This window comes from Ailuropoda melanoleuca, chromosome 10, assembly GCF_002007445.2.
Source record: "Ailuropoda melanoleuca isolate Jingjing chromosome 10, ASM200744v2, whole genome shotgun sequence".
Lineage (NCBI taxonomy): Eukaryota > Metazoa > Chordata > Mammalia > Carnivora > Ursidae > Ailuropoda > Ailuropoda melanoleuca.
This window is the reverse complement of record NC_048227.1, coordinates 4,243,601-4,268,726: the sequence shown is the minus strand read 5'-3', so window position 1 is coordinate 4,268,726 and position 25,126 is coordinate 4,243,601. Positions and strand designations below refer to the sequence as shown.

At 56.0% G+C, this 25,126-nt stretch overlaps 1 protein-coding gene across 1 annotated transcript in view; it reads right to left on the bottom strand.

Moving 5' to 3' along the window:
- The window catches only part of GRID2IP (Grid2 interacting protein), a 55,933-nt gene that overhangs the window by 7,601 nt on the left and 23,206 nt on the right, over positions 1-25,126 (bottom strand). The window contains 10 exon segments of the mRNA XM_034669784.1: positions 21-118; positions 386-535; positions 1,390-1,544; positions 4,214-4,397; positions 4,690-4,784; positions 5,435-5,504; positions 7,983-8,068; positions 8,104-8,352; positions 16,097-16,251; positions 22,524-22,956. Of these exon segments, the coding sequence (XP_034525675.1) occupies positions 21-118; positions 386-535; positions 1,390-1,544; positions 4,214-4,397; positions 4,690-4,784; positions 5,435-5,504; positions 7,983-8,068; positions 8,104-8,352; positions 16,097-16,251; positions 22,524-22,956 (1,675 nt within the window).

Sequence of the window (25,126 nt, the reverse complement as noted above, 5' to 3'; positions counted from 1 at the left end):
AGCAGCCAATGGGGTCTCACCATCTTAGGATTGGGGGTCTCGGGGAGAGATGTGCCATCGCCTGCCTGGCGCTCCCCTGGGATTAGAGGAAGAGGCATCTCGGGGCAGTCGCCAGGACCTGCCAGGGGAATTGGAGAGGGTGAAGTCCACCATGGAGAGGTCTAGTGACCCCTTCGAGCTCTAAGGCTTGGGTTCCAGCCCAGGCCCCATGCGCAGCCATGGAGAAAGAACCAGCAAGCCCTGTAGCTCCAGGCAAGCCATCACTCAGCCCTGCTCAACTGGTTCTCAGGGATCTCTCATCCCACCAACCCCATTCTGCAGGCGGGAAAACTGAGCACTGGTGGCACCCTCACACCCAGTCCCGCCTTTTGGTCCAGAGCCTCACCGCAACTGAGGCTGGCCTCCAGGCCCTGGGACCGGAGGCTGCGGCGGCACATGGATGAGGCCCTCAGGGAGCTCCGCCGTTGCAGCTCGGGCACCGGCTCGGGCTCAGGCTCGGGCTCCGGCTCCAGGTCCAGCTCGGGCTCCGGCTCTGCTGTGCAACATGAACAGGAGATGGGCCCCTTGTCCCCTCAGCCAGACAAAGGGCCTCCAAACACAGGAGGGGTGAAGGCAGCCGCTGTCTACACCAATCTGTGACCCAGGCTGTGCTTGGCATGTGGGCTGAGATGGAAGATTCCAGGTCTAGGCAGACATATGGACCATCTGTGGACCAGCCCATACTCTGATCGTCTTGCTAAAACCCTGGAGCCTCCCCCCAGCAAACTGTGGGTCCCTAGGACGAGAGCTAGTGGGCACCCGAGGGCCAGCACACAGGAGGTCTGTAGGCTGTGACAGCAGGTGCAGAGCACCTAGAACATGTGCACAGTGTTTGGCACACTTTCGATCCCTGTGGCCTAAATGGTGAAGTGCGGGGTTTTATGGGCATGCGGGACCCGCTGTAAGACATGTGCAGCAGGGGGAAGCTGAGGCCGCACATGGCCGGTGGGCCCTAGTGTGCCTCTGTGTGCATCAAGGTCCACCGGCCAGGCGCGACCTGCCTGTGTCCTTGCTCTCCAGCGCTATAAATGGCCACCACATGAATTTCTTGATCTGCGACACATTTCTTGGCGTGCAATGCACAGCCACTGAGGCCACTCCCATTTTGTCCGTGCGAAGGCTGGGATTCCGGGCAGATAGGTGGGGTGTCTAAAATCTAAGGTAATGTGGCAGATGCTACTTAAGCATCAAGCTGGGAAGGCACGTCTGTGGGGCCAAGTGTGCGACCAGCATGTGTCCACAGGCCAGGGGGGCGCATCTGTCTGTGGGAGACACCCAGGTCAGCTGTCATCCGAGAACAGGTGCCTGGCTCTTCACTGGGTGGGCTGGGCAGGGGGAGAGGCTGATTACCTGTCATGGCCGTGTAGCCCAGGAAACATGCAATTTTCTCCTGGCAGAGCTCCTGCTCCTCGTAAGTCAGCAGCTGGTAGATGAACTGCCAAAGAACTTGCTTGACAGGTGTGTCCAGCACAGGGTAGACGTCCACGATGAGGGTGTCAATGTTCCTGGGGGAGGGCGCAGGAGCAAGGGCTTCATGACTCAGGGCTCGCCATGGGGGGAGGGGGAGATGGACAAGGGGGCACTTCCAGGCCATAGAACCCACCCCTGCCAAGACAGAGAAGTGGGGAAGTTGGGAAGGCAGTCTCTGGCGATGGCGCCCCCCCCCATTCAAATCCTGGCTCTGCCACTTACCAGCCAAGTGACCTTTCTCAAATTACTTAATTCCCCTGTACCTCAGTTTCCTCTTCTGTAAAATGTGGATAAAAATAGCATCTACTTCGCTGTACAATGAAAACACAGAGTGTATTGGGTAAACCAACTCACCATAGCAGGGATTGGCAAATGATGGCCCGCAGCCCAAAATCTGGCCCACCTTCTGCTTTTGTAAAAAAAAAGTTTTATTGGAACACAGCCATGACTGTGTGCTTACATATTGTCTATGGCTGTTTTCGAGCTACAACGGCAGGGTTGAATCTTTTCTATGGAGACCATATGGCCCACAAAGCCTAAAATATTTATTGTGTGGTCCTTCGTAGAAATAGTTTGCTGATCCTTGCATTATATGGGAACATAAAACTGGATCCGGACATAACACGCCACATAAGGATGAACTGTAGGTGGATACAAAACAAAGTATGAAAAATACAATGGTAAAATTAATAGAAGACAGTGTGGGAGACTATCTTTTGGCCTAGGGTTAAGGAAAGAGTTCTTAAAATTTCAAACGCCAAAGCCATAAGGCCCAAAACGTACTGAATTTGATTTGACAAAATCAAGGATACCTGTTCAAAGAAGCCCAACTTGGACACGTTGATATTAGATATAAGAGAAGTAATAACAAGTAACAAATGGGAGAAGATGTTTACGATGTCGGAAATCAACAAGGATTCTGTCTCTAAAAAATACAAGAAACTCCTGCAAATCAACAGGAACAAAAAGCCCAGTAAAATGAAAATGGGCAAAGGGTCTCAGCCGGTAATCGATAGATAAAGAAACAGAAAACGCTAACAAGGACATTCAAAGATGTGTAAAACAGTCGTTTCAAAACCCCAGATAAAATAAGAAGATGTCACTTTACGCCTAAAAGACTAGCATGAGCGCAAGGCTGGATGGTGCCAAGTGTTGGTGAGGACGTGGAGATGAGGGAGCCCAGGTGCCCTGTAGGTGAGAGATGGCCGTGCTCTGGGGAGCAACTTGGGGCGACCTAGTGAAATTTAAGGAAACAAATACTTTAACAGCCAGCAACGCTATTCTTAGATATAAATTCCAAGTGAATCGTACACAGCACCACGGGGAAATGGGCACGATGATGTTCATCCCTGCTATTGCGATGGAGGAGAGTGGTGACAAGCGGTGTCTGTCACTGGCAGGTAAATAGATCAGACCCGGACCGTGGATCCACAGGAATCTGGCTGCAGTTGTAAACAACGTATTACGTTTACATAGAGCAACACAGACAGATTTAAACATGTAGCACTTGGTGAAAAACAAAGTCACACACAGACTGCGCACAGGATACCCACAATTGTGATGTGGCCCAAAAATACATCCCATGGGGGGCGCCTGGCTGGCTCCATTGGAAAAGCATGTGACTCTTGAGCTCAGGGTCATGAGTTCGAGTCCCACGTTGGGTGTAGAGATTATTTAGGTAAATAAAACTTTTAAAAAAGAATCCTTTTGAAACAGCAACGCCTACGCTTCAAGAACACGTCAAACAGAAGGACTCCTGTTAAACTCATCGGACTGGTGGCCTTGGGAAGGGGAGGGACACAGAAGAGGGGGTGGAGCTAAAAGGGAATGAACGAAAGATGGAAACAAGCCAAGTGTCCATCACAGACAAATGGACAGACAACATGCGGTCTATCCACACAATGGAATGTTATTTGGCCACGAGAAAGGGAAGAAGTAGATGCTATAACTTGGCCGAACATTGAAAACATGATGTTGTGTGAAAGGAGCCAGACATAACACTGTAGGATCCTGTTCATATGAAAGCCCAGAGTAGAGAAAGCCACGGAGACACTAAAGTAGACTCGTGGTTGTTGGGGGGGCAGGGGGGAAGGGGAGGAAGAGGAGGGGGTCATAGTGAAGAGGTGCGGGGGTTTCTTTTTGAGTGAAAATGTTCTAAAACTGAGTGTGGCGATGGATGCACAGATTTGTTAACTAAAGACCAGTGTGTTGCACACTTACATGAGGGAGTTGTGGGGCGTGTGAATTATACCTCAATAAAGCTGTTTAAACAAAAAAGAAAAGGATGAGGGGTTTGCACGGACAATGACAATGACCCTGTGGACCGAGAAGCATGACAGATGCAGGCTGCTGCCACTCAGGTACAGAAAGGAAGACACCAAACCAGCCCCAACAGGCCCGGCTGGCCGGGGGCAAACGCCCACAGGCTAGTCCTGTGACCCTTCCACAAACAACACCGCAGAGGTCACCGGCTCGCTTGACAGAGGCTGGGTCACGTGGCTAGAAGGGTTCAGAGTCAGGGTTTGTGGTCGGGCACCTTGACTGCCCACCACCCCGGGGCCCCTGGTACCAGCAGGTGCTTTCCGTGAGTATCTCCCAGGAGAAGCAGGCTCAGGAGGCATGGGCAGGGAGACCCGGATGGAGAGTCTGGGCAGGACTTGGGGCCCACCCCGGGCAGCCCCCACCACCACTCTGGGCCAGCCACCTGTGCTGGAAGAAGCTCTCCAGAGCCCGGCAGACCCCGTAGCGCTCAGGAGGCGTGAGTAGGTGCTCCAGCTGCTGGCTGAATGTCCTCCCCTGCACCCGGATGCTGGAGGGCAGGATCTCTGCCACCCATTGCAGGGAGGTGAGCGCCGAGGACGGGTTGGGGGAATCCAAGGAATCGGAGTCTGTTGGGGCCACAGGCAGGAGAGGCACAGGTGACCCAGCATCCCCGGGTCAGATGCGGTTGCTTTGGCAACTGGGAGACACACCTCCTGCCAGGAGCTGGGGACGGGGATGGAGGGACAGCCCCAGGCAGGGCCCTGAGGCCACCCCACTGGAATCTACAGCACCACCTGGGAAGGGGAGCTGCAGGTTTGGGGGGAAAGCAGAGTCCCCTGCAGACCTGTAAGTCCCACACATGGAGGCCCTGGCAGGGTCTCTGTGGGCCACTGCGCCAAGTGGCCGTGGGTGTCTCACCGCTGGCAAACGGGACAAGCCCCTCCTCCACCACCAGTGTGGGCATCGCGCCACTGCCTTGAAGCATGGACACCACCTTGTCATGGGAGCAGTTCCTGCCAAGGAGAGATGGCCCGGGAGGGCCTGACCAGCATGAGCAACGTCCACGACCACCCACCAGCTCTCCTTGTCCTGCCTGTGGAGGCCCCTTGGCAGTCCACAGCTAGGCCAGGACCAAAGCCAGGGCCCTGCCTCTCCTGCTCATTTATCTCCTCTGCAGGAGAAGCTCCAGGCCCAGGACAAGCTGGACACTTCTCAGGCAGAGGGGTTGTGCCCATGTCATCCCTAGACAGGGCTCTCCCTCAAGGGCAAGACACTCTTGGTCCATTTAATTCTGTGTCCCCTGGGCACCGGGCTGGCTCAGCTGGTAGAGCATGTGACTCTTGATCTTGGGGTTGTAAGTTCTAGCCCCACGTCAGGCATGTAGCGATTATTTAAAAATAGAATCTTAAAAACAAAAACAAAACAAGAACAAAAAACCCCTCTGAGTACCTTGCATGGAGCTGGGGTATTTTCTGGTTGGAAGGATGAACTGACATCTTGTCTAGTCTGAGGGAATAGATTCAAGAGTCCCCATAGGAAGAGGGGCAGACCCTGGGGACAAACTAGTCATAGGAGATCAGGACCAGAGCCTAGGTGTCTCAAGAGCCAGGAGTCCTGGAGGATGGTTTGTCACCAAGCTCTGATGTCCCCAATAGCCTCTGACCTCATGTCCAGTCCATTGAGGAAGAGGATCCGGTCGCCTGACTTGAGGGACGCATTGTCAGCCGGGCTCCCTAGAAGCAAGAAGAGAGCATGTGCTGGTCAGCTGGGCAGGGCTGAGCTCTGTGAACCCGTTTTACAGGTGCCAAATGGGATGAGTGGCAAAGGAGAGCCAAATTCAAGTCAGCAGATCCCACATTAGACCCAGCACTCCTTTGCTCTCAGCTGCTCTGAGCAGGAAGTGAGCCCCTGGGGGGGGTGGGAGGGTTTGGGGCTCAGTGTGGTCCGCTAGCAGCCCTGAGCTGTTGGAGAAGGAGGAAAAAATAAAGAAGGTCTTGGGAGCCTTATTTCCGCAGCATCCGTGCACCTGCTGAGAAGCCCGCTCCTACTGTTCTCTGCCCTGCACATAACGGTTCACATCGTAGATTCCTCTGTGCCTCTGTCATCAGGAGAACATGCACTTGCGTACAGGGAGGCAGCTTCCTCCTCCAGGCTGGGAAACATGGTGCATTAATCATGCTTGTTTCTCTCTACTTCCTGAGGCTTTGGCATCTTGGGGCGTTGCTGACCCTGGAAGCACTGCCCTTCTGCGGCTAACCAATGTCCACATGGTAAATAACTGGCTCCAAAGAGTGCCTCTTGTATGCAAACCAACCAATCCAGAGCCCACACCCAACGCCCTTCCCTATGGGGCTCTCATACCCTGGGCTTCGACTGTGCCCTGCCCTAATCTCCCAGGGCCAGGTACCTGCCGACTGACTGGGGACAGCTCCTGGGCCTCAGAGTGTGCTCCAGCCAATCCTATACCTGCTTAGCCTACCTTGCCCGATCCTTCCCTTACCCCGTGTGGTCCTGTGTGGTGTGGCCATGCCCCCTCCTTTTGGGAGCTGTGAGGGACAAACTCTTTTTCCAATGGCCATCGTCTGGGGACGAGGCTGGTAGTTTGCTCCTGTGGATGTAAGGTTTCTTTCCTTTTTGCCTCTTTTATCAGCTGTTCCTCTAAATTTGATTTGGAAGCAAGAGCGGGAAGTGACAAATGCCTAAAGAAAATGTACTCTCAGACTATGAGGCATTCTCTTGTGAGGCTGTAGGGACTGTCAGGGGAGGAAGAGGGATGCTCAGGAAAGACTTGCTGCGAAAGGGGAGTCCTTCCCCCAGGACTGAAGAGGGGGGCAGGGGAGAGGCGATGGTGGTGATGAATCCAACCTGGCCTGTCTGGAAGCTTGGGCCAGTCTGGGGTGGGAGGGCCAGAGGGGTTGTAGTCGGGGATTCAAAATCACTGGATCAGGAGTCAGGAGATCCCAGGTTCTGGTCCTTGCTTTGCCAGAGCCTCTAAAGGCCTCAGTTTCCCCACTTGTAAAAGCTCTCACTGAAGCATCCGTTTGGCTTCCTATGACAAGGAAGGCGTGGGGTTACCCGCCTGGAGTCTGGGTTGGGGAACGTAGAACATCTGGATCTTAAACATGGCCCCACGCAAAGTATCCCTGGCTGCACCCCACATGGGGGTGGTGGGAGGTGGCAGTCCTGGTGGTGGCAGAGTTGGGCGAGACAAAGAGGAGAAAGGACTCATTTCTAGAGGACCAGCCCTGGGCCTTTCCCCTACAACACTGTGTCAACAACTGATGCACAAATCCGAGAACTGCAACATGTCAGTCATCAGACTCGGTCTCAAAGGGATCCAGGGGCCAGAGTGATGAAGCAAAGGCGCTAAGGCACTTTCCTGGGGATCAGAAGATCCCACCCACAAATCCCTGCACTGGAGGTGTGAGATGAGGAAGGGCAGGAAGGACTCGGCATCAGCAGGGCCATCAATGGGGATGTGTCACCAGGAGCATCATCCGCAGGCGCTGGGAGGGTATCGGTGCAGGACAGAGAGAGCGGGTGACCCAGCCCTGGGGGTGATTACAGGGAGGGAGAGTTCAGTTAAGCACCAGGAGACATTTCTGCCCCCCAGAGAACTTCCACAATGGAATGGGCTGCCCCGGGAAGAAATGAGTTTCTCTCCACACTCCCCCCACCTGCCCTGGAGAGGCAGGAAGGATTTCTGCATGGAGAAGGCTCTGCTTTCTTCAAGATGTCACCGTTCCAGGAGCAAAAAGATGCAGGCTGGGTAGGGGTAGGACGAGACTCCAGATTGGGGGTAAGGGCCGGGATAGTGGGCAGAGGCCCTGAGGGCCTGGTGCCTCTCTGAGTCTAGCCTGCCCAGCAAATGCCAAGTTCACAGTGGGTACCCCATACAGGGCAGGTTGACTGGGTACAGCCTGGGCAGGCGTCAGGTGTTCTGGCTACCCCAGTGCCTGGGGCAGCACCCTCAGCCCTCCCTGTGGACGTAGGAAAGGTTTGGATGGAGAACTTGGCTCTCTTGGCTCAAAGGTGACCCTGAACTTGGCGGGGTTTGCCCCAACTCGGAAGGTCCCTCTGGGATACTTAGAGGACACGGGCTACATGAGGTTAGATCCTGGGGGCAGAAGCGGGGGTGGGGAAGATGGGCTACTTAGTATGGGCGTAAGAGAGTTCTTCACCCCATCCTGGACAACCCGCCCACCCCTCACCAGGCAGGACAGACTCGATCCAGACAGGCCCGTGACCACGCAGCGTGAAGCCGAAGCTCTTGTTGCCCTTGTAGACTCTGACTGTCCTGGGGAGAAAGAAGGGGCGGGGTGGGGGGCTGGCAGCGTGCCCTGCCCTGGGGAGAAGGAGGTTGGGGGGGCGTAGGCAGCCTTGCGCGGTGGCGGCTCGTCGGGGCGGCGCGGGGCGGCGCTGGCGCGAGTGGACACCAGGAGGCGCTCGGGCCGCTCCTCGCTGCGGCTCCGGCGCAGCCGCTGCGCACCCTGCGCCCGTCCGGCGCGGCACAGCTTGCCCAGCAGACCCTGCGACACCACCTCGTCGAAGCGCGCCCGGTGCTTCTTGGGGATGAAGATCCTGCCGGCGAGGACAGCAGAGTCGGGACGCGCCCCCAGACCGCGCCCCGGTCGTGCCAAACCGCGGCCTAAAAGCTCCTTCTCGCGGGCGCCGCCCTAGGCTCTCCCGCCCCAACACAGGGGTAATGGGAATCAGCAGCAGGCACCCCACTCTCCCGCTTGGTGCTGGGACTTGCGCCCCAACCGGCCTGGGCCACACCAGGACCACGGGGCCTGGCTCTCCACCTCGGGAAAGTCACAGACTGTCCGCATTACTCTGGCCTCGGGGGACCTCAGTGCCCCCAAAGCCCGTCCGTGAACCTGTGCCTCCTCCTGCCTCCGTCTTCCCATTTCTGGCCTCTCCCCTACGCCCTCATTTCATGCCCTTGCACCTGCCGGCCAAACCCCAGCCAGGCGTCCTCACCACCCATCTTCTTACCTGATTCCAGGTAGCTCTGCTGGAGGAAACTGGAGCCACAGACTGGCGGAGGTCAGACCTCCCCCAGACCCTCTTCACACTCCTGGCCTGCCTGCCTGCCTCTCTGGCCAGCCCTTTCTACAGCTGCGGCCTCAGAATTTGCCGGGACCGCCACATCCAGTCCTACCTCTTACACTCTTGCCCTGGCTGTTGTCCTTGCCTGGTATACTCTCTCTGCCTCCTAGGTACACGGGGTTCGACCTTCAACACCCAGGCTAGCCTTCCTTCAGTTCAGTCCTACATGCTTCAATAAGACCCTGCTGTCCATGACAGCCAGGCACTTGGGTTCAAAGCTGAAGGCACTGTGGTTCCTGCTCTCAGAGAAGCCACTTGGAAGTGGTGAGAGGCAGTGGGGAGGCTTGGGTGGACCCTGTGTGGGGTCTACACCCTGGGATGATTCCCTGGTACCTGGGGGTGTCTCCTTCAAGGCTGGAAGCTCTCTGAGGGCTAGGTTTGTAGCTTGGCTGGGAGCCACAGTGACCAGTCAGGGTTTGGCACAGGGGAGGGACTCAGTGACTCCGTAAACAAGGGGTCCACCAGCAGCACAGCCATCCCACCCAGTAATGGCAGCAGTTAACATCCTGCTGGACTCCCCTGTCCATTGCAGAGGATCCGGGGACTCAAAGAAGATCTGTAACTTTCCAGGGTGACACAGCTGGCCCTTGACACAGCTTGGACAGAAGGCTAGTCTCTGAGCCTCGGCCGAGGGCCTCTGACGTTCTGGTGGCTAATGCGGCCTCCCTGGCCACATCCCAACGTTCCCTTCCATGTTCTTTGTACCAGGAGCCACTGCCAAGGGCATGGTGGGGGAGGAGGGAGGAAGACGGGAATGGTGGCTCTGCAGCTGGAACACAACCCCTCTGAGGTCATCAGTGGCCCCCACTCTGTTCCCCGACCTCTATGGGTGGGATTAATCAGCCCAGGAAGGCAGAATAAGCTGCCTGGTGGGAAGGAAGGGATGTGGCTCTTCCAGGAGGAGGGTGCACCAGGGCTGCCCCCAGTGAGCTCTGCTCCAGGTCTAATGTTCCAGGTGACCAGGAGGCCAAGATGAAAGGCCTGCTCAACTCTTCCAGGAGCATTCTGGCCTGATGCTCATCCTTGCCCACCCACAGCGATTCCTGAAATTCTAGAGCCTCACCCTCATTCCCCAGATGGTCGCTCACGGTCTCCAGAGCCTGACACCTTCATATGCCTGGACTGCACATTCCCCATACCCTCCCAGACCCGCCACATGCCTCCGCCCAGGCAAAGGAGAGATGACAAGCCAGAAATTGTCCCCCTCACACTTTGAGCTCCAGCCCCAGGCTCCAGAAGGCCCTAGGTCCAGCCTGGGCGGGGGCCAGCTGTCCATCCCAGCTCCACCCTCCAGCAGCAATTAGAAAAGGCCTCCCCCACCCTCACTCCCCCTGCCCCCGGCCCCAAGGTGGTAACCATGGTGAGTCACCAACTGCACAGGTGGGAGAAGACTGGTGGCTTTTTCCCTGCTTGGTGTCCTTGGGGCTAAGCCAGAGGCCAAGGCCGTCTTGTGAGCCAGATGCCCTTCCTGGCTTGTGTTGGCCCTCCATGCAGCTCCGTCTGGCCAGGCACCCCAGCCCTGGGTCTGCTCTGAATCCGCTAACCCAGGAGAGCCAGGCGCAGTGGGGCTCTTGGACCACTGTGGCAGATCGCTGCTCCTCTGACCCTGACAGCATGCTGCCCCAGGACTTTCAGGTCCCTGCTACACCAGCAGGCTTCTCTGAGACCACAGGACTCTTCCCTGGCCACACAGTGACGTTTCAGTCAGTCAGTTCTGTTCCCTCTGCCTGGGGGATCAGGTGTAAATCCGTGTCCAGGTTCCTCCTAGGGGCTGTCCTAGGGTCCTTTCTCTCCACCACATTCCCTGCCTCTGCTCTCTGGCCAGTTCCCTCGACCTGCTCAATTGCAGGAAGGAAAGAGGGCCTTTCAGTCCCAACCCTTGGTCCCCCCTCAGACCCTCATCCCAGGGGCGCGTGCAGGTTTCAGGCATCCAACGCGGGGAACTTGCCCCCTTGTGCCGGGTGGGTGTCCACCTCAGTGCCCCAGCCCCACCCCTTCTCAGGCCGCCTGAGGCGGGTCCGCCGCGCTTAGGGCGCACAGTTCCCGGGGGCGCGGGGCGCGGTGGGGAAACTACCGAAAGTGACGAGAGAAGCCCTGGTCCTTCCCCATCTGGAGCCGGCGATGGCGGCTTGGCAGGTGCCGACAGGAAGGGGTGGCCGAGCCCGCGAGCAGAGCTAGGGCGCCGCGACTCCACGAGCCTCTGCCGGGCAAGCGCACTCGGCCCCTCCCGAGCCGGCCCAGCCCGCGGCCCCGCGCCCGCCCCCTCCGGGTGGCCCCGCCCCGCCCCGCCCCCACGGGGGACCCTTCAGCTAGCTCCGGGGGAACTGGGGCGGTTCGGGGCTGTCAACACTGCTTCCTCTCGGCTCCCTCCATCCATCAGTCTCTCCCCAGGTGTCTGGCCTCCAATCTCTCAGGCTGGGGCGCCCAGGCCCCCTGCACCGTGGCGAGTCCTCGGCCCCTGGCTACAGCGAGACTGAACCTCACTGTTCCGAAGAAGCCCTGACTTTCTTTTGTAGAACACGGGAAGGCTTTCCGGAGGGCGTGGCCTTTGCGCTACGTTTCAGGGAGTGGGTCGGTGAGGGGAAGCCCCTCTCACCTACCTAGGGGGTAGCGCTAATCAAGAAGAGGTTAGAGAAGGAGGCCTTGAATGCCACTGCCAGCCGCTGAGTGTGAACTCGGGGGGGGGGGCGTCTAAGGATTTAAGGAGAGGAGGAGTGACCCCAGAGGTTTTGGTGCACCAGGGGAGTGGGTGAGGCTGGGGGGGGGGAACAGGGAAGGTGTAGGGTGGGACAAGTGGCTAGATTCTAGAAACACAGAGGAAGGAGACGGTATAAGATCTGGTGAGTGAGTGGAAATGAAGAGGGGCAGCCGGGCTGGACAACTCCCAAATGAGGGGGGCCAGAGGGCCTGCTACTGGAAGCCAGAGCAGGAGCAGACCCCAGGGAACCCAGTGCATTGTCATTTCTCAGTGAACCAGTCCCACTTGCCTGTGGGAAAGGGCACATAGTACCAGGGAGACAGCCCAGGGGCTGAGCAGCGGCTCCTTGGGGGACATCAGCACAAGGCTCTCTCCTCACCAGGAGTTGGCCACTACCCAGACAGACAGGAGGCGCAGAGGCAGAAAACCCTGGGACCCTCCCTCTGTCTCAGTCACTGGGACAAAGGGGCATCTTACATGGTTCTGCCCATAGCTTCCAGCAGCTGGTCAGACCGGGTGCTCAGTTGAGACCACGCTGCCCAATGCACCTCAGCCCCAGTTCCTAGCCCCAGCGAGGCCACCGCACTCCCATGATCAACCAGGGCTGCTTTTCTCCCCGGCAGCAGCAGCAAGCCAGAGCGGGCACACAGGCCACATCCTCCCAAGCCTTGTCCTCAGCCCTGCCAGGGAGAGGAATGCCTGAAAACCTCTATAGTGAATATGGCTCCCCGACATCTGCAGAGCCACAGCCGTCCCATCATGACAGAGCCATTTGGGTAGTTTGGTTCTGGGTGCAATGGCCCAGCATCCAGAACCAGGCCAGCCCAAAGCCTCTGAAGACTGTCCACCTCGCTGTTGGCAGAAGAGATGCGAGCGTGGAGCAAATGCTCATGACTGAATCTGGACAGAGGCAGAAATGCACACACAGCTTTGGGGGCCAGTGTCCTTGTCATCCCTTGTCCCTGTCTGTCCACACCGCATGGTACCCCTCTGTCCCAGCGCCCCAGCACACAGGGAAGGCATCAGATGGGGATAGCGGCTGGTGCATCAGACAGCCCCAGACAACAGGGGGCGGGGGTCAAGCAACAGCTGGCCTTTGCTGAAGGGCCCACTCCCGCATGAGGGGAGGCTATGAAAGGCAGATCACTCGGGGGCAGAAGCTCTCAGTTGGGGATTTTGCCCTCCAGGGGACATCTGCACTATCTGGAGACAGTTTGTGGTCACAAAATGACAATTGGGATGGGGAGTGTGCAACCGGCATCTAGCGGGTGGAGGCCAGAGACGCTACAACATACAGGCCAGCCCCCAACCACAGAGGATTATCGGGCCCCAAATGTCAAAGGTGCCGTGGTTGAGAAACCTGCTCTAGGGGGAAAGAGACCTTCCCTAGGGGAAGCCCACATTAACTGAGCACATACTATGTCCCACAGTTTCATAGAGTTCTCCCGATCACTTTGATTACAGTGTCTCCAACATTTGTCATTAAAGCAGAGGAGGACGGAGGGGGCACAGGGGTTCCCTCACACCCTCCCCCAGATTCTCAGCTCATCTCTTTTCTGCTTCCAGTTGGGAGGGTTCATTTCTGTGATTTCCTACCAAGAACCCTGCTGGGAACATGAAAGGATGACCAACCCTGTTTTACAGACAGACTGTACAGGTCAATGAACCTGCTCAAGGTTGCACAGCCTGTGAGTGCAGCTGGGGGGTCCAAGCTGGGTCTGTGGAGATTCCAGACCACAGCTTCCTCCAGCACTGCCCCTGTGCTTCCTTCTCCCACCCGCCGGCCCCTCCCTCTCCTTCCAGATTTCCTGAAACACAGCAGAAAACTGGCTGCCTTTGCTTTCCTGCTCCCTCCTAACTGCGTCACACTTCCCAAGCTGCCTGGCCTGGCCCTGTCCTAATTAGAAAGTCATTTTATCACTTCATCAAACTGGGATCCCTTTGGGGATAGACCCAAATTAGGCTCTGAGCTGCACGGTGAACTGCCGTTGTGGAGGAAGATGGGACCCTTTGCTTCCATTACCACCACTGACCCAAATCCTACACTCACGGCAGCACTGTCCAAGAGAGCTTTCTTCCACGATGGACATGCTCTAAATGTGCATGAGCCTGCACGGCGGCCACGAGTCATATGTGGCTAGTGAGATTGAGAAGGTGAATTTCAAATTTTATTTAATATGCATTAAATTTAATTTTAAAAAGCCACATGTGGCTACTCTGCTTCATGGTCTCACTGCTCCTCCTCCTTTCTCCCCAAGTCTTGATTTGGCCACTGGGACCCCCTCTTGGAGGTCACACAGTGACTTGGGTGGGTTCTAGCCTCTGCCAAGCTCACACACACAGGCACACGCATGCACACACATGCACACACACAGCTTCACCTACCCTTTGCGCTCACTCTCTCACGTAAACCCTGTCTCTCCTCAATGGGGCATCCTAAGGCCACAGGTGTCGCTCTTTGCGGCCACCTATCCTAGGCAAGGTGGTTCACAGCCCGCTACTGTTGGGTACTCAGTGTTGGGTACGGAGTGGCACCACTCTGGCCATGGCAGCGTCCACTTCTGTGGCTAGATGCCTGGCCCTGATGAACTTTTCTTGGGGACTCTTTCCACCCCCATAGGACATCCTGCCAGAATCTGAGGGTCACTGAGCCACAGCAGTGGCACCTGCTGCCTCCTCCAGGGAGCTTACCCTGATTGCCCCCCTGCTGAGTTAGCCCTGGGCTGCTGGCACTCAGCCCTCAGAATCACAGATGACTGTCTCTGTGACTCCTCCATGCCCCCTGAGAGCTCTCCCCTAGAAGTTTCTACATGGGGATCGCTACTGCCACCCTGGAACCCAGCATGTGGGCCACCAGAGCCTGGGGGTGGGGGTGGGGAGATATAGGGTAAGGAGGTGGGGACTGAGGTGGCTGAAGCCAGGCTGCCAAGGTACCCCTCTTCCTGCAGAGCCCAGCTGGGCGCTGCCCCCTCCTCCAGCATCCTCCCCAATTTTCCTGTCGCACTTGACTCACACTGACAATAGAGGCTGCTGTTTCATCGTCCCCAGCAGCGCCCCAGGGATGCTGCGGGGACCGGGCATCCCTAGGTGTCCAGGGTTCCCACTTCCCAGGCTCTAAATCGAGTGCGCCCAAGGGGGCGCCTCCCCCACCCTGGCTCTTCCTGACCCGCTGCCGGCGGTCACTTGGGGACGAACTGCAGACGGGAAAGCAGGCGTGGGGAAGCAGACAGGCTGCTCGGGGAGGCAGAGGCAACACAGACGGAAGCCAGGGCAGCTCCAAAGGGAGATGAGGGGGACCAAGAGGGCCCCCAGCTGAGTCCGGCTGCTAGCAGCCTTGTAACACGCGCGTGCCAACTTCCCAGGGGACAGCCAGCCGCCGACGCCCCTGGCCCAGCCCTGGTAGTGACGGGTGGGGTGGGGGGCTGCCCATCCATCATCTCCCCAGGGAGCCCTCAGCACCAGCGCATCATCTCCACCGCAAATTAGGCTGTAGAAATAACTTTTTTTTTTTCCTCTCTGGATTTTCCTAGCAAGGGGCAGACCCCTAACTCACCCCAGGCAGCTCATGGTGGCCTCTTTCGGTGGCCTTCTGTGCTCCGCTGCAGAACCGAGCCGCTGCGCCCGCCTGGGCTTGGGGGGGTGGTGGCCAGCCCCGTCCCTGACATTGGCCAGGCCCAGAGGGAGGGGCAGGCTGCGGGGTGAATGGCAGCAAGGGGAGGGGGTGGGCTGAGCCCAGGAAGGGGGAGGGGGAAGCAGTCGCAGGCCCTGGAGGCAGGGCGGGGAGAGAAAGGCGCCCCCCCTGCAGGATCCCGACAGGGAAGACATCACTTAACCCCAGCGGGGGCCTGATCAAAGCTGTGCTGTGCAGGGCAGTGATGCCCTGGCAGGAAAGCGGGTATGGGGGGGGCTCGGGAGATTCGGGGGCCACTCCACGTGTAAACCCATTTGGAATTTTTTTCCCTAAAGGATACACTTACAGGGTCCAAAGCTGAGCAGAAGAACAGAAAGTGCACAGCTGATGGATTCACGGTCCTGTGACAGCCATGCATTTGCTGTGTGACTTTGGGACCAGCCTCTTAACCCCTCTGAGCCTCAGTTGCCTCTGAGAAATGGGGATAGTAATAGCGCTGGGATGATTCAGCCATACAGTGTTCCTCTGGGGCTCTGGCGAGGTCCTTACAGCTGGCATCATCAAAGGGCAGAGAGCACACACTGTTTCTAGCATGGGGATGTCCTTTCTGCAGGAGGTGGGTGCTCTCTGAAGCCTGTCCCAGCCCAGCATCTAGCAGCCCTTCCGTTCTCACTCACAGGGATGCCCTGGCATCCAGCTGAGCCAACAGCCACCCTTCCCAGGGTCGGCCTTCGGGGTCGCTGGCCCACCCTGGGAGTGGGTCGATGTTGGGGCCCAGTCCAGTAGCAGGATGCACAGCTGCAGTGCCTGGGGTGGTGGTGGGAGAGTGGGCACCTCTGAGCGAGACACACCCTGCCTGCCCCTTCCTCCCCCAAGCAAGGTACCTGAGGTTGTCCAGGAGTGGCGCGCGGGCCTCGCGGGGCAGCTCCAGGGTGAGCACCCACACCAGGTCATCGACCCGCTGCTCGGCCGCAAACTGCTTCAGTGCAGCGAACACCCGTTCCTTGGCAGTCGGCTGGTCCCCCAAGATCTCATCCACCTGCGAGGAAGGGTCTGGTGAATGACCACAGGGACCAGAGCAGAACACTGCTCACTTCCCTCCCTTCCTCCCTCAGTTTACCTCCATGGGACAGCTGACAGGGGAGCACCGCCTGAGCTCTGCGGTGAGCTCTCTACCCAGATCACGTCATTTCCAGCCTCACAGCAGACAGACAAGAGGACACGGCTAATATCTTCATTTACATCTAAGCACGGAGGCTGGTGTAGGTGGGGTGACCTGTTTAAGGCCACGGGGTCAGGACTCACACTCAGAGACAGCCCTTCTATTGAGTATTATAAGGATCAAAGGAGTCAATACAAGATCTTTACAAAGTTCCAGGCACTCAGTAATTGCTAGTTACTATTATTGTAACACTACACTCCTTTCCACCACACTGTTCACTGAGAGATCCCACAGAGAACATTCTGACTCCAGAGAAAAGCCCTGGAGTGTGTGCCTAGCCCTGAATTTGGACTCCCTCAGTGCTCCCTTGGGACTTATGTTTTCTTCTGCTGGGTGTACAAACCAGCTGATACTAGTCAAGGTACATCTACTCATAGGAGTCCATGCAGCCGCAGGAAAGGGGCGTGCAAATAGGCACCATGTTTCTGGAGGCCGGCTTTGGTAAGTGTGCCCAGAGCCTAAAAATGCACCCGTCGTTTTACCCAATGATCTAGAAATGTATCCTGGATATATCCTGAAAGACAGGATGATACACAATGATATTTGAGTGAAGGGGCTCACCTCTGCATTGTTCATAATACGGAGACATTGAAAGTAATATAGGTATTTGATAATATGGAATAAATCATTTTAGCACATCCATTTGTCGTCCTGGCTATTTGGCTAAAAAAGGAGGAAACCCCAGACTTCAAGGGAGGCGGGACCCTGGCAGTTATGTCGTAGCCTTGGGCAGTTGGAGGCTCTGGTCCACGGTCCACTCTTGAAAAAATGATGCAGAAATGAGGGGACAGCAGAGCTTGTGGTGGCCAAGCCCCACAGTGCACCCTGAGCAGACTCTTCCTGACGGGGTGATGCAGGACAGCTGGGCTCCAGGTTGCCGATCCTGTCCTGGTTCTAAGGCTGGATCTCCAGCACGGATTCTACAAACTGTTCCTCCCACAAATCCCTTTCCTGCCTAAATTAGCAGAGTCAATGTCTGCTGTTTGAGAGCCAAGCTCAGCTTGATACTCTCGTACCGAATATCATTGATTCTGGGGTGAGCATTTTTTCATATTCTAACATCTCCGAAATCAGGATGTATCTTACGGCTAGCTACCATTCCTGTGCCTGTGTATGGATGTGGCCGTAGGTGTTCACATTGTCACTTCCACTGACTTACGTGCATTGCTGGTACCAAATATGTTCAAATAAGTCTAAAAGTCCTCCTCTAATAACTGCTAATTTAAGTGACAAGGAGGTGATAAGGAAGCATGTGTCATGGGTTAATTGCCAGGGGCATTTCTCTTTTTGTGGTAAAAAAAATGGGGTGTCTTGTAATTGACAGTGTTTTCAATCTGATGCAATGTGGTACTTTTTGGCCAGAAAGAATGATGCTGTAGATCTTTATTTAAAACCATGAGGAGCCAGGGTCCCTGGGGGGCTCAGTTGGTGAAGCATCTGCCTTCAGCTCAGGTCATGATCCCAGGGTCCTGGAATGAGCCCCGCATCGGGCTCCCTGCTCAGCAGGGAATCTGCTTCTCCCTCTGCCTCTCGCAGACCCCCCCACCCCGGCTTGTGCTCTCTCTCTCACTCACTCTCTCTTTCTCAAATAAATAAATAAAATCTTAAAAAAAAAAAAACCCATGAGGGGCGCCTGGATGGCTCAGTCGGTTGAGTGTCTGACTCTTGACTTAGCTCAGGCTGTGATTTCAGGGTCCTAGGATCGAGCCCCGCGCTGGGCTCCGTGCTCAGCGAGGAGTCTGCCTGAGGATTCTCTCCCTCTGCCCCTCCCCCTCCTCTCTCTAAAATAAATAAATCTTAAATAAGAAATAAAACCATGAAATGGAGAGTGATGGTTAAGGGTGTGGGGGTTCTTTTTGGGGTTACTTGCATGTTTTGAAATTGATCATGGTGATGGTTGCACAAATCTGTGAATATACCCAAAACCACTGGATTGTAGACTTTAAATGAGTAGGTGGTATGATATGTGAATCTATCTCAATAAAGCTGTTATAAAATACACAGAAAAATGCAATAAACAGGCAAGTGAGAAAAACAGTTTACAAATGGAATACACAGTGTTATATTTTTAGACATATATGATTACACATACATCTCTGAATTGGAAATATGCACTAAGTTTTATATAATTTAGATTTTTTAAAAATAAGTCAACGGTTTCCATTTTTTCTATAGTGTTGATACGATGTATACAGTCAGGAAAAGGAAGGCTCTTTTTTTCCCCTTTATTTTTTACTGTAGTAAAAATGTACGTAACATACAATTTACCATTGTAACCATTTTAACGTGTACAATTCAGTGGCATTAAGTACAGTGTCACAGTGGGGTGTAACCATCACCACTATCCAGTTCCAGAATATTTTCATACCCTGCCCCAAATGAAAACTCTGTACCCACAAAGTACTCACTCCCCACTCCCCTCTTCCCCAGCCCCTGGCAACCCCTAATCTGTTTTCTGTCTCCATGGATTTGCTCATGCTGGCTACTTCTTGTGAAGGGAATCATACAGTATGTGGCTTTTGTGTCTGAAATTGTTACTCTTCGTTCATGCAGCAGTTAAGCGTTGTCTGTGCATGCTCTATGAGAGTCCTCCCTTGGTAGTAAGGAGTCTGCCCTGTGTCTGGACACCGATGCCCTGAGCTGACCCTGAAGCTGAGGTGGGAGGATGGGTGGCGGGGTGTGTAGGTTTGCCGTACCTCTCTCTCAGGGGAGGGTGGGCGCAAACCCAGCCAGAGCTAGGGCTGTTCAGTACCACCTTCCATCCACCCCCCATGTCCGCAGACAGCATCCTTCCCCACCACTCTCCACTGTCAGAGGATGAAGAGCTCCCCCCTTCCCGGCCAAGGCAGCCCTCCAGTCCAAAGACACCCCACTGCCCACCTGTCTCCACCTTCTCTTCCTCTACCTACTTGTCATTCAAAAATCACCTCCTCAGGGATCCCTCCTGACCACCCCAGACAAGTGGCCCCCATCTCTCTCTCTCTCATCTCCCTGTTTATTTCTTCACTTCCTTGACCATGATCCCCAGATAGCTTGTTTATAGACTTGTCCACTTCCTCGCTGGCTTCTTCCCCCACAGACACCTGCTGTATGGGAGCAGCTTCCCTGCCCATCCTCATCACAGGTCCATCATCAATGATGGCGAAACGCATGGACTTCAGTGTCTCTACTGCCTCCTTCCCTTCAGCTTATATAAATGTTTGAGTCTCTCCCAACCTATAAATACATGAGTACATAAAGTCCTTCTTACCCTGCAACCCGAGCATCCTCTTAATTTTCCTGGCCCAGAGTGGTCTACACTTGCTATTTCTATACAACTACCCTGACCCACTGCAGTGCGCCCCTACTGGCAGCGCTCTGTGGCAATTCTCTGGGCAAAGACCCCAAATGGTGACTTCTGGACCTTCATCTTCAGCCCAGAGCTTGCTCCAGAGCTGCACGTCCAACTCCCTCCTAGATAGATAGGGGATTAAGGCCGGCTTTTCAGACGTGGTGACAGAAGCTGGCAGCTCTGGGGGGTCTCATGCCTGAGTCCCAGCACGTGCACCCCGCAAAGTCTGTGTTGCTGTCTGTCTCCTCCACCTGTTATGACCTGACATGACGGCCTGAGACCCAGACCTGAGGTCTTGCTCCTGCTCAGCCCCAAGCACAGGGCTTGACACATAGTAGGCCCTCAGTGGATGTTTATGGAGCTGTACCCTAGAGCCACAGATGGCCAGCTGTCCTCTCTCTGCTTTTCCTGCAGCTCCCCTGCTGACCTCGGTTTCCCTGGCAGTGAGTAGAGCAGGCAGCAGCACCAGCACCCCCTCCTCATGCACCCACTGTGCCGAGGAAGGTTAGTGGTTTTGCAATCAAAGTCAGCGGCAGCCTCAATTCAAAGGAGAACATGGCTAGCTGGAAAGACGTTTTATATAAGAAAGAGGAAAAAATAGTTCCTCCCCCCCGGGGCCTGTGCCACAGTGCGGTTTTGGTGTCAGCTCTTACCCAGATGCTCTCAACCTACATCGAAGCGTGAGGTGCCATCACGGGACACTAATGGATTTTCGATTAAATATCAGAATCTTCAAGGAGGAAAAACTGGAGCAAGGGAGAGTGCCTGTGAGAACCCGGGAGCTAACTGTCTGAAAGCCCTTGATTGTTCTGAGGCAGTCTCTTACGGGGATTTGCTCTCGGTGTTTGGGGGTGCTTGGTGAGCTCGAACCAGAACCCACAGCTCCTACTCCCCAACGCCGGAACACACATCCTGGCTGGCCCGGGCAGCGGGTCACCTCCCTGGCCCTGCCTTGCGGCCAGGTCTGCAATCCACCCTGCCCTTCTGGGGGCTCTGACCGTGCCCCCTTCTATCTCTCCAGGGGTCCGATGGAGTCTGGGACAGGCCTTTGGTTCTGCGCCAGTCTTCTGGAATTACAGCAGACATTACCAGTTGCTGCGGTCTGAATGGTGGTGCCCCCACCATTCATATGTTGCAAACCTACTGTCCAATGTGATGGTATTAGGAGGTGGGGCCTTTGGGAGGGATGAGGTCATGAGGGTGGGGTCCTTGTGAATGGGATCGGTGCCCTTATGAAAGAGAGCCCAGAGAGCTCCCAGCTCCCTCCCTCCCGTGAGGACATGAGAGGTCTGCCACCCAGCAGAGAGCCCTCGCTCCACCATGTTGGCGCCCTGATCTTGGACGTCTGGGCTCCAGAGCTGTGGTTTCCAAGCTGTCAGTGTGGTATTCTGTCACAGCCAGGACGGACTGAGCCGCTTGTGCTCATCAATATCGCTAGTTCCCCTCTTTCTCCCCGGGCGCACAGAAGACGGCATTCCCCGGCGGCCTTTGGGAGCAGAGATGTGACCAGTTCCTGCCAACGAGCACCGGCTGCAGGGGCAGCGCTCTGCTCCCTCTCCGAAGTCCTTAAGAGCCGCGGGGCACATTCCCGCACTCTCCCCCTCCTCTATAGAAACTCCTGAGGCTGCACTTGGAGATGTCGAGGCCTCGTGCAGAGGTCAGCCAGCCTGGAGAGTCACCTGCACTTTCAGAGGACTTTGTGGGGATGGAGAACAAACCTGTGGGGAGTGCCAAGGCCCCAAGATGTTTGATGTTTGTTGTAACAGCAGAGCCGGTTCTGGGGATAGAAAGGAAGCTGAATCTTCTGAGGGGCTGGACGCTGGTGACCTAGGGAGGCCAGAGCCGCGTCGCATGTGCATGTGTGAGCGACTGCATACACTTGGCTACAGAGGCCGACCTGCTTAGGGCCAGGGGCTGAAAGGCTCAAGCTGGGGTCCTGCCCAGACAAGGGTCATGCCAGGGTACATGGCAGAGGTGAGGCTCCTGAGGGGTTCAGTTTAGAAGGAGGGAGGACTGGACCACACTTGGGCCCTGGAGAAGGCCAGGCAAATGGAGATCTGATACCTGGGCAGTGGGCTGGGAGCCGGTTCTCTCATAGCAGGGCTTCCACCTCTCTGCCCCCCAACACCTCATGGCCACGTTCTGCCACGAGGATGAATGAGCAGTGCCCTTTCCATGGAGGACAAGGGAGGGTGTCTGTGAACTCAAGTGTCCCAGTCATCAAACTGAGTTTCCAAGATGTTGGGCTCGGCACCCACATCTGAAGGCCCTGGAGGACAGGTACATGAGGGTGGAGAGAGTATATCCAGTATCACAAAGTTCACAAACAGGCAAAAGCCATCTATAACACGCAAGTCAAAATAGCAGCTACCTCTTATGGGGGCGGACAGAGAAAGGAGCACGTGGGAACTATCCGGTGTGAAGGAATCATTCCGTTTTCGACACTCTCATTATCTATATTCTGTTGATCTGCGTTTTGATCAGGCCGGTGATTACAAGGCTGTGTGCAAATCCAGTGCGCTCTACACTTAATGTACTTTACTGTACACTGTGTGCCTGTGTGCCTCAACAAAGGAGCAAAGCAACCCCCACACAGAATCACAAAATTAGGCACAGGGCCTTGAAGCTCGCATGTCATTATACTTCTGGTAAATATGTCCCTAGACTCCTCAGCTCCAGCCCCACACCAGGCCCCAGAAAGGCCTACGCCACCACCAGGGGACCCTGCCAACCACGCCCCAGCCCTTGCTTGTCCTACCTTGCGGCTGAACTCCTGGGCCTTGCGCCTGCGTTCCCGGTGCACGGCCTCGGGGCGCTTGCGGTGGGCCAGGTGCAGCAGCTCGCGGCCCAGGGAAAGGCCTCGGCCAGGGCGAGGGGGCCGCAGCGCTGGGGTCAGGGATGAGCCACCGGGTCCCGCACCTGGGTGGCCATCTGGGCCCGGGAGCACGCCGAGGCTGGGAGGCACGCGAGGGCAGCGCCGGGCCAGGCGCACGAGGCGCTCACGGCTCAGGCCACCCACGGCCAGCCCCTCCACCTCCAGGATCTGGTCCCCCGGCCGCAGACCCCCGGCGTGTGCGCTGCTCCCTTCTGTCACCTCCAGGACGAAGCAGGGGCCCAAGCCGCCCAGCCGGAAGCCGAAGTCTTCAGGCCAGCCCTGGTTGGTGGCTGGCATGGCAGCCCGGGCGGTGCAGCTGGAGAGGGAGAGAGACCGCACAGTGGATTCATGAATCTGAGGCCCTGTCCGTAGCGCTGCAGGCTACTTAAAGACCCAGGAGATGCGCCAGTCTGGGCCTCCGCTTCTCTCTGCTTCCAGGGGGAGGATTAGTTCTTAAGATAGTATCTCAGCTCCTCGATCCCGCTGTGCCTGAAATTCACCGACTTCCATGTGACAAAAGGACATCGCAGTGACATGCGTTCACAAATTCCTACTGACTTTGGCAGGTATTTGCCCATTGAGTTGTATGACTCTCCCTTTTGACTTCCTTGGGGAAGCATGGTATGACTGATTTGGTCTCTGGGCTCCTGGCTCTAGGACAGGCTCAGGGGGAGAGGGTCCCTCTGTCCTCCAACAGAGGCCAGATTGTGTGGGCTGGTGAGGTGGGCAAGAGACACAAATGTGAACATTAACAAGGGGAGACATCACTAAAACGGAGTCAGGAGGCCAGAAGGGGGAGCCATACCACTCTCCCTCAATTAGAGCAAGGATTATCTATTACAAAGCCCCAGAGAAGAACCATCAAACAGAAAAGATTCATGGATTGCAAGTACAACAGGAAAATATGTGCATTGCCTCTCCTACAAGAAAAGGACCACCCCTGCAATTCAGCCAATGAGCAACCGTGGTCACCCCCATCTCTTGCTTTTCTCCAACGGACTTTTGTTCAAAATCACCCCTCCCAGCTTCCTTGTTCTTCTCTATAAAGTTCCTCTCCTTTGTTTGTTGGACTAGCCTATGATTTTTACCATAGTTTGCTTGTCCTGAATTGCTCTTCTCGACCATTCCTGGGTTAACCCATTTTTCCTTGAAAAATAACTTTTATTTTTAAGGTTAGCAAACACAGCCTGGGGAGGTGAGGGTGACTGTCCTGGATGAAACAATCTATGTGTGTTTCTGTAGGTCTCTTTAGAGCAGGGATTGCTTACAGCCCATGGACAGCCTCCGAAATTGTAAGCAGTGTGTGGTGTGAGGGCTCCGTTTTCCAGGGAAGAGTCCTCAGTTCTGAGGACTTCTTGACTCTGGCTTTGGAGAACATCTGAGGGCAGGATTTGGAGGCCCTCCACAGATGTGTGGAGCTCCCTAGCATGGGGTCATCTGCACGTGGCTCCCTCTCCCAAGACACCCGAACACGTCTTAGCGGCTGGACAGTCGGGACGAGGAGGAGACCCAGGATTGCAGCAGTATCGTGCACTAGGAAGAACCAGGGACACTTAAGGGACAGTGAGAATCAGTATCACCAGGCCACCAGAGGACAGCGTGAGCACTCCTCACCTGGGTGTGGTGGAGGCTGTCACACCCCAGGCTGGCCGGCTGACTCCCGAGCCCATCCCAGGGGACCTGTTCCTCCTCTGCCAGTGGCCATGCTGCCATGGGGCCTCAAAGACACTTACTCTGTGGCTTGGCGGCAGCGCTGGACTCCTGGGTGCACTAGGCCCAGATGGGGTGGGAGCATCACCACATCTTAGAGGAGCCTGAGGTCAGTTCTTGCACCATGAGAGAAGTAGTCAGCTCCTCCATAATCATAGAGGGGCTGGCTGGCAGTCTGAATTTGGGGCTGGGGCCCATGTTACCCCTTCATGGGCACAGCTGTGGCAAGGCTGCCTCTCAGAGACCAGAGCAGGCAATGCCTAGCACTCTACACCCAGCCTGTGGAGCCCACAGAGCTAAAGGGGCTGCTAGCACTCGGACTCCGCTGAGCTTCTGCACCATGTCAAGCCCTCCCATGTGTCCCCAGCCCTGCAGAGTGACTCAAGCCCCCTCCCACCCACCCCAAGCTCCTGGTGTGGGCCCCTCTCTGCTCTCTCACACTCACCTAGAAACAGGAATCCAGGCTCCTGACAGGGCTGATGGACTATCTCAGGGCATGAGAGGGAGGCATCCCAGGGCCTCCTATCCCAGAATATTGGGGGGCGAAAAACCCTGCGCTCCCAGGTTTGCTTACCTTCCTCACTGGCGAGTTCAGTGGTTGCAGGGACAGAGTGCAGGGCTTGTGGAATACCTGGGGACATGAGCTTGTTGCCAGCCCTCTGCTGCTCAGGGCCTTGGCGTCAGTTACTGATGCGCCCGAGGTGACAGCTGGAGTTTCTAAGGCAAAGTGATCCCTCTGAGTAACCTGAGAAGGCCCCAGTTACCAGGCAGACCAG